The sequence below is a fragment of the Sceloporus occidentalis genome, unplaced genomic scaffold (genome assembly GCF_023333645.1).
Source record: "Sceloporus occidentalis isolate IW3139 unplaced genomic scaffold, rSceOcc1.0.p SCAF_1, whole genome shotgun sequence".
Classification (NCBI taxonomy): Eukaryota; Metazoa; Chordata; class Lepidosauria; order Squamata; family Phrynosomatidae; genus Sceloporus; species Sceloporus occidentalis.
Window position 1 is genome coordinate 23,148,855 of NW_028316981.1, and position 8,712 is coordinate 23,157,566.

The 8,712-nt window shown below is 43.2% G+C and overlaps 1 protein-coding gene across 1 annotated transcript; it reads right to left on the reverse strand.

Moving 5' to 3' along the window:
* Nucleotides 1-484: 484 nt before the first annotated feature.
* Nucleotides 485-8,214, reverse strand: LOC149321183 (uncharacterized). Its single transcript, XM_089517107.1, has 2 exons — nucleotides 8,065-8,214; nucleotides 485-3,160 (listed from the first exon to the last, which is right to left on the reverse strand). The coding sequence occupies exons 1-2, from the start codon at nucleotides 8,141-8,143 to the stop codon at nucleotides 2,136-2,138; spliced, it is 1,104 nt and encodes a 367-aa protein (XP_089373233.1). The 5' UTR covers nucleotides 8,144-8,214; the 3' UTR covers nucleotides 485-2,135.
* Between the last annotated feature and the right edge of the window lie 498 nt (nucleotides 8,215-8,712).

Here is an 8,712-nt window from a genome sequence, read left to right on the forward strand (position 1 = left end):
AGTCAAAATGGAAAATTGAAAAAAAATCAAGGGTGGGTGGTACACCACTTCAATGCAACCCCCCTCCAATTCCTAGGATTTGTCTGTAAACTGGCACTCTCTCTCACTGCAATAATATTGATCAGGTTAACAGCTAACCTTGTTCCATCAGTTACACAAAACGAACTCCAGATTTAGAGCTGACATCACATAACAATTTGGTACTGCTATCTCGCATTGGAGTATGTGAGCTGTTTCTATCAGAAAAGACTAATAGAACCCATGAGGGGACTGCCCTTTTGATTTGAGGAGGTTCATTCACAGTCATGCAGATTTGCCAGGTGGTGGTAGAGGGAGTAAAAACGCTAGTGTTTAGTGCAGTCATGATGGCCACCTGACCACTGGGGTAGTCTTCGGCCGACACTGGCTCCCTCAGCTTGTTAACAGAGATGAGCACTGCTCCCTACAGTTGGTTACAACTAGAAATTCATGTCAAGGGAAAACCTTTACTTTACCTACAACAAGTATCAGAATTAGCATTTCAAAATCCTCACTGGTCATTGCACACTCCATTTATTGCAAGCAGGCATGTCTATTGTTACAAGAATTGTCAACACATAACAGTACAGAAATACAATGAGACTAATAATTATTATCACAATCCAATTTAGGGAATACGGTACTGTAATATATAGTAACATAAACAGCAACATTCAGAATATGAGTGTTGTTTTCAGTTACATTATTCTCAATGAAGGTGTGATCGAGTTTAAAATAATAAGAAATCACAAATTGAATAATTAAAATGTTTATATCCTGCCTTCCAGCCCCTTATAGGTCTGTTGGAGCAGTTTACATCTGTTAACACAACATACAAGCCACAAAATGACAAGTTAGGTCCAGGCTTGGTCACAGTTAGACCATACCTACCAACTGATGTCCCACTAATTTCAGTGAGTTTACTCTAAACATGACTAAAACCAGATCAAACCAAATAAAGTTTGGACTGAAAAACAGAAACCAGGTGGGTTTTTTCTAAATTAGAAATGAGGAGAGAGGGTTGTAGAGTAGAGGGAAGGCCTAAACCAAATCAAAGAGGTGGTAATTATTATTAATATTATTTATACAAATTTCTTCACACAAATTGTCAAAACACCCAGCAAAGAAGAGGTTACCCCAGGAAATGGGTAAATGTCAAAACATGGGTGCCACAAATGAAAAGACCCTGTCCTGGGTCATGGCAATAGGATATAAATCAGGGCCTCTCCAGATGATTGCAAAGGACAGGTCTGATCAAATAATATTTCAAGTACCATGATTCTGAAAGCATTTAGGTAATAACCAGTACTTTGAATAATGCTCAGAAGCAAACTGGCAACAAAGGCAAATTTAAAAAAAACTAGATTTTTAAAAGGTGGTACCAAACACAACCTCAGCAGCTGAAATGTCTGAATGCTCTTCAAGGGCAGTCCCATACAGAATATATTGCAGCAATCGAATCTGGAGGCTCTAGATTGGGGTGGGAATCATACAGTCCTCTCTATGTTAATGGACTGCAACTCCCAATCATCTTAGCCAGCACTGCCAGTGAAGTTACAGTCCATTCATTAGCATGAAGTTTTAAAGTTTATTTACATTTTAATAGATGTTTATTTCACGTTTGTTTTAGTTATATTTTAAATGTTTTTTTTTAAAAAATTGAGCACCCCTTTGAGATGCTGTTTTAAATAGGTGGTAAATAACTTTATTAAGATAAATGAATAAAAACAGATACATTGAAGTGCAAGAGTGTTTCTTCACTCTCATAAAAATAAAAATTACTAAACTTCTCTGCTGGTGTTTTTGCATTATGAGTGTTTGTACATGCTATATGCTTAGCATCCCTCTTTTTGCCTGAATCTACTTTTGGGCGTGGTGGGGTTGGAATGTACAGCCATTCTCTTTGTTACAATTCACCAAATGTCAAAGACACACATGTAAGCTTGCTTTTAAAATTCTAAAACAAGTGCACTGCCTTGATAAACACTGGTTGGGAAAGATTGGTGATGTGCTGCTATCCACAAGTTAATAACCAGAGAACAATATATCCATGGCTTCTGCTTATGTCAACAGAAATTAGTCTCCTATATAAAGTTACCCTCAATGAGTCAGGATTGTTACCCACTGTGCACTCTCTGGTGTGAAATGAGGTGTGACTTCTGGCTGAAACTTTTCCCACAGTTGGAACATTTATAAGGTTTCTCTCCTGTATGAAGCCGTTGGTGGATCACAAGACCAGAGTTAAAGCTAAAGCTCTTCCCGCAGTCCTTACACATATACGGTTTCCTTCCTGTGTGAGTACCTTGGTGTGAAATAAGGTGTGACCGCTGATTGAAGCTCTTCCCACAATCAGAGCATTTATAGGGCTTCTCTCCTGTGTGAATTCGCTGATGTATAACAAGGCCAGAATTGTAACTGAAGCTTTTCCCACAGTCGAGGCATTTAAAGGATTTCTCTCCCACGTGGGTCCTCTGATGAGAAAGCAGGTGGGATTTCTGACTGAAGCTTTTCTCACAGTCACAGCATTTGTATGGTTTCTCACCTGTATGAATTCGTTGATGTATTATCAGCCCTGAGTTGTAACTGAAACTTTTCCCACAGTCAAAGCACTTAAAGGGTTTCTCTCCTGTGTGGGTCCCACGGTGAGATGTCAGGTGTGATCGCTGGTTGAAGCTCTTCTCGCAATCAGGGCATTTATATGGCTTCTCTCCTGTGTGGATTCTTTGATGTACCATAAGTCCTGAGTGGTTGCGGAAGGTTTTCTCACAGATGATACACAGGTATGGTTTCTCCCCAAAATGGACAATCTGAGATTTACTAAGGCCAGTGCGCTGACGGAAGCTGTCCTCCTGCTTGCTACATGAGATCTTACTTTTTCCAATATGGATCAACTGCTGGATAACAATTTGGTCAACATTGTTTAAACCTGACTCTTGGCATCCTGTGGCTCTGCTTAGCATGTCATCAGAAGCAGTTTGGTCTTGCATCTCCTGTGAATCCTGATTCTCACGCTCTCTTTTCTGTTTGGGGCTTTGGGAAACTGACTCTTTCAATCCTCCTATTAACACCATATTCATTTCTACATGCTCTGGCTCTTCTTTTACACACATCAGACCCCCAGTCTTGGTGGGCATCCCATCATCTGTGAAGACAAACAGAATTAATGAATTAGTATTTGGTCTGATTCATATCCTCATCCCCTTGCAAGAACTAGAATAGAATAGAAACACAGAATCATAGGCCCGTTACACATGGGCTTAAAAGTACGCACGGAGCGCGTACTAGGGTTAAGGCGGGGCGGTGTGAACCCTAGTGCGCGCTGTGCGCGCACAAAATGGCAGCAGCCAGTCCACACGGCCGCCGTCATCGATACATCACGGCCGCGCCACCTCCAAACGAGGCGCGCGCGGTTGTGACGTATTGGGGTCGCGGCAGGGCGCCTAGGGTGCCCTTTCCGCGACCCCGGAAGGAGCTCCATTTCGGAGCTCCTTCCTGGTTTGGTCCGCTGGGCGCAGCCTTTAGACGGCTGCACCCAGTGGACCAAAGGAGAAAGGGGCCAAACGGCCCCTTTCTCCTTCTCCCTGCCGCCGCGGGGTGTCCTTGGGGCTTGAAGCCCCAAGGACACCCCTTTCCAGGCTGCGGGGAAGGGGCCTTTTGCCGCTTCCCCGCAGCCCGGAAAGCGGCGGATCGGGGTTTCAGCGGCTGCTGCTCTGGCCGCTGAGGCCCCGATCCGGCGGGGAAAGATGCGCCCTTTGGGGCGGCCTGTAACGCGCCAAAGAGTTTTAATAAAACAAGTACAATTAAAAACTTAAAATCTTATTAAAACAGATTTTAAAAACTATTAAAAATACAACTGAACACAAACAACTTACGAAACACATCAATTAAAAATAATAAAAATTAAGAGGCATGGCACCCACTCATTATATGCCCTATCCCTCACTGCCTGAAATGTAACCAAAATGTAACCAGTTACAATCATAGAATCATAGAGTTGGAAGAGACTGCAAGGGGCATCCAGTCCAACCCCATTCTGCCATGCAGGAACTCTCAGGCAAAGCATCCCCGACAGATGGCCATCTAGCCTCTGCTTAAAGACCTTCAAGGAAGGAGACTCCACTACACTCCGAGGGAGTTTGTTCCACTGTCGAACAGCCCTTACTGTCAGGAAGTTCCTCCTAATGTTGAGCTGGAATCTCTTTTCCTGCAGTTTACATCCATTGTTCCGTGTCCTGTTCTCTGGAGCAGCAGAAAACAAGCTTGTTCCCTCCTCAATATGACATCCCTTCAAGTATTTAAACAGGGCTCTCATATCACCTCTTAACCTTCTCTTCTCCAGACTTAACATCCCCAGCTCACTAAGGTGTTCCTCATAGGACATGGTTTCCAGATCCTTCACCATTTTAGTTGCCCTCCTTTGGACACGCTCCAGTTTCTCAATGTCCTTTTTGAACTGTGGTGCCCAGAACTGGACACAATATTCCAGGTGGGCCTGACCAGAGCAGAATACAGTGGCACTACTACTTCTCTTGATCTAGACACTATACTTTTATTGATGCAGCCTAAAATCGCATTGGCCTTTTTAGCTGCCGCATCGCACTGTTGACTCATGTTCATCTTGTCGTCTACTTGAACTCCCAGATCCCTTTCACATGTAGTCTCGTTCAGCCACGCGTTCCCCATCCTATATCTGTGCATTTCATTTTTCCGCCCTAAATGCAGTACCTTACATTTCTCCATATTGAATTTCATTTTGTTAGCTTTGGCCCAGCTTTCTAGTCAATTCAGCTCATTTTTAAATTTGATCCTGTCCTCTGGGGTATTAGCTACTCCTCCTAATTTGGTGTCATCTGTAAATTTGATAAGTATGCCCCCAATTCTGTCATCCAAGTCATTAATAAATATATTGAATAGCACTGGGCCCAGGACAGATCTCTCCAGGATGAAGAGGAGCCATTGTTGAGCACCCTTTGGGTTCTGCCAGTCAACCAAATACAAATCCATGTAACTGTTACCTTGTCTAGCCCACATTTTACAAGCCTCTTTGCAAGAATATCATGGGGAACCTTGTCAAAGGCCTTACTGAAATCAAGATATACTATATCTACAGCATTACCTTCATCTATCAAACTGGTAATTTTATAAGAAAAAGAGATCAGATTAGTCTGGCATGACTTGTTTCTCTGAAACCCATGTTGCCTTTTTGTGATTATGGCATGCTTTCTAGATGTTGACAGACAATCTAATTATCTGCTCCAGAATCTTTTCTGGTATTGATGTCAGACTAACTGGACAATAATTGTTGGGATCCTCTTTTTCTCCCTTTTTGAAGATGGGGACAATGTTTGCCCTCCTCCAGTCTGCTGCGACTTCTCCTGTTCTCAAAGATTATTGCCAATGGTTCCAATATTACATTTGCCAGCTCTTTTGAAGCAGGATGCAAAATATTGGTTTAAAAGACCACATGTTTGACAAAGTATACTGTAGAACTGGAATGTTGCAGAAAAATACAACATGATGTTCAAAGGAGAGAAGTTACAAATATGCTAAGACAGACACGGCTCAAAATGATTTAAGTATATACAGGTATGCACAGTGTAGAAAAGAAGATAAAGACAAAAATTTTCCCTCCTGTGTAATATTAGAACCAGGAATTATCTGATGAAGTAAAATGATTCTCAACAGACAGATAGTGTATGACATGAGACACTGAAACCATAATGTGAGGTATTTAGACCACAGCCATTTCACCATGAATGAGCAAAGTATAGCTTTCCATGTTGTTGGACTGCAACTCCCTGCATCCCTCAGCATTAGCTATGCTGGCTAGGGCTGCAAGGAATTGTATTAAAACATCACTTTGGCAGCTGCACTTTGCCCACTCTTAAGCAATGGCTATAATTTAAGGATTCTGTTCTTGTTCTTATGTGCCTAAAAGTCAGCTCCACCTCAGGAACAAAACTGTCACACTACACTCAAGTTACAGGGCATCATCTATCCATAGGCACCTAGTCAGTTGCTGCAGAAATAGAATACTGAGGTTTGTTCACACTGCACAAGTATAGTGCGATTCCACTTTAACTGCCATGAAAATAATGTATGGAATCCCAGGATTTGTAATTTGGGGAGAGATGTTTATAATTCACCACCAGAAAGCTTTAGGGTGCCACCAAACAACAAGCCCCAGGACAGGCACATAGCCAGGATTTTGGGAAGGGTGGTGGTGGTGCAGACTAAGTGCCACCATTATAATGGGGCTTGGGTATGAAGGTGTGTGCGGCAGCGTGCACCATTCATTGTATCTAACGGAAGGGGGGGTCCGAACCTCACAGATCCCCCCCTGGCTACGTCCCTTCCCAGGATGCCATAAGAGGAAGCCACAGCAGCTAAAGGGAAATGTGTAATTAACAAATTGTAAGCCGCTCTGAATAGCCTTTTGGCTGAAGAGCGAGGTATAAATAGATAAATAAAAGTGGAAACACAGTGATATATTAATTCCAAGTGATCTTGCAGCACCTTTGAGGGTAACTGTACAAAAGCAAGTGTAGTATAAGCTTTCCTAGAGTTGGTCTAATTCCTTAGATGCATGGAGTAGTATGAGGAAGTAGAACAACTGGCTAGGAAAGCTTATGCTACAACTTCTTTTGTACAGTTAACCTCAAAGGTACTACAAGATACTTTCACACTTAGATATTCCAGACTAAAACAGCTATGTCTCTGAGTCCTATAACTGTGTAAGATTAAGGGATGACATGATGGCCTTGCTTAAATATTTGAAGGTGTGTCATATTGAGGAGGGAGCAAGCTTGTTTTCTGCTGCTCCAGAGAATAGGACATGGAGTAATGGATTCAAACTACAGGAAAAGAGATTCTACCTAAACATTAGGAGGAACTTCCTAACAGTAAGAGCTGTTTGACAGTGGAAGACGCTCCCTTGGAGATTGGTGGTCTCCTTCTTTTGAGGTCTTTAAATAGAGGCTGGATGGCCATCTGTCACAGGAGGTGCTTTTATTGTGTCTTTCTGCATGGCAGAATGGAGTCAGACTGGATGACCCTTGAGGTGTCTTCCAACTCTATGCTTCTAAGCTACATATGAGGAAGTAGACCAAGTCCATGAAAGCTTATGCTACAACTTCTTTCACTCCCTCAGTCTCAAAAGTGCTATAAGATCTCTTAGCAGTATGGTATCCCATTGCATTACAACTCTGGAGACCAAGGTTTGAAGATCTGCTCAGCCATGAAACTCAATGGGTAACCTTGGGCAAGTCACAGATTCTCATCCTCAGCAATGGCAAACCCCCTCTGAACAAATCTTGCCAAAGAAAACCCCTATGATACAGAAATGACTTGAAGGCACACAGCCACATGAAGAGAGAGACTGTATTCCATCACAATAGAGCCATTCATATTCCTCCAGTGAAGTCATGTTAAGCAGCAAATTCCAGTCTTTCAGCACCTTATCATAAAACTCACATTCCTCCACACAGTTCTTTGTTTTGTTTTGAAAACCACAATTTCAAGCAGGGTTCTTTAAACCAGTTTTGAAAACATGGAAATGACTTGAAGGCACACAACAACAAACTATATTATACACACACGTGTGTGTGTGTGTGTGTGTGTGTGTGTGTGTGTATAGTTTGGCAAACTATAGCATAGTGCAGTAATGTGGTTAGAATCATACACACACACACACAGTGCATGTTATTTCTCCCTTATGGTAAACCAACACCAACAATTCCAGAATGCCAGGGCTGTGCCCCTGAGACAGTGCTGCCAAGAGGCCTCTGGGGCTAGATAAAGCTCTTTAGACTCAACCCAGCGGCGCTGGGCCCCACAACAAACTCCAACTCCCAGAATTCCATAGCCTTGAGCCAGACAAAGACTTAAAGCGGTGCCAAACCGGGTTATCTCTCCAGTGTGGATGTGACCTAAATGTTAATGTTAACACGCAGAGGCCCCAGCCGTGGCAGGCAGGCTAACAAACACCAGCCATAAGCCATCCTCCAGCGCCCCACAACCAACCACCCCCTTCCTTGCCTTCCTTGCCTTCAGCAGTGGCGGAAGCAGCAGCAGCAGCAGCAGCAGCAGCGCCTCCATTATCGCTTCCTCGACGTCTCCGCTCCATCTGAGGGTCTAAACCTGACAGCAGTTCTCTCTCTGGTCGGTCCTCGCTCAGAGGCCCCTTTCGCCACCGGAAGTCCCACCTCCCCCGCCATTTTGTAGCCCTGACTGAGAACGAGCCCAGGTTTCTAGCCTAGGAAGTCAACAGCGCCCTCTGCTGGCAGGGAGCTGGGAGGAGGAGGAGGAGAAAAGGGGAGGAGCCTCTCCTCGGCAGAAGCCTCCCTTTGGGCCGCCATTTTGTTGGCCTTGTTATTATAGTGGTCCCCAAACTGTGCCCTTGAAGAGTTTTTTGGACTTCAGCTCCCAGAAGCCTCAGCCATGTTGGCCAATAGTCTGGGATTCTGGGAGCTGAAGTACAAAATCGCAGTTTAGGTGCCACTGTTATAGATTACCACACTACTATAGATTACACACTGCTATAGTATATACTATATAATAATAATTATTATAATTATATAGTATATACTATAGCAGTGCATAATCTACAGTAGTGTGGTAATCTAATTATTATTATTATTAATATTTATATCCCGCCCCTCTGAACGATTGAAGCAGCTTGCATTAAAATAAATC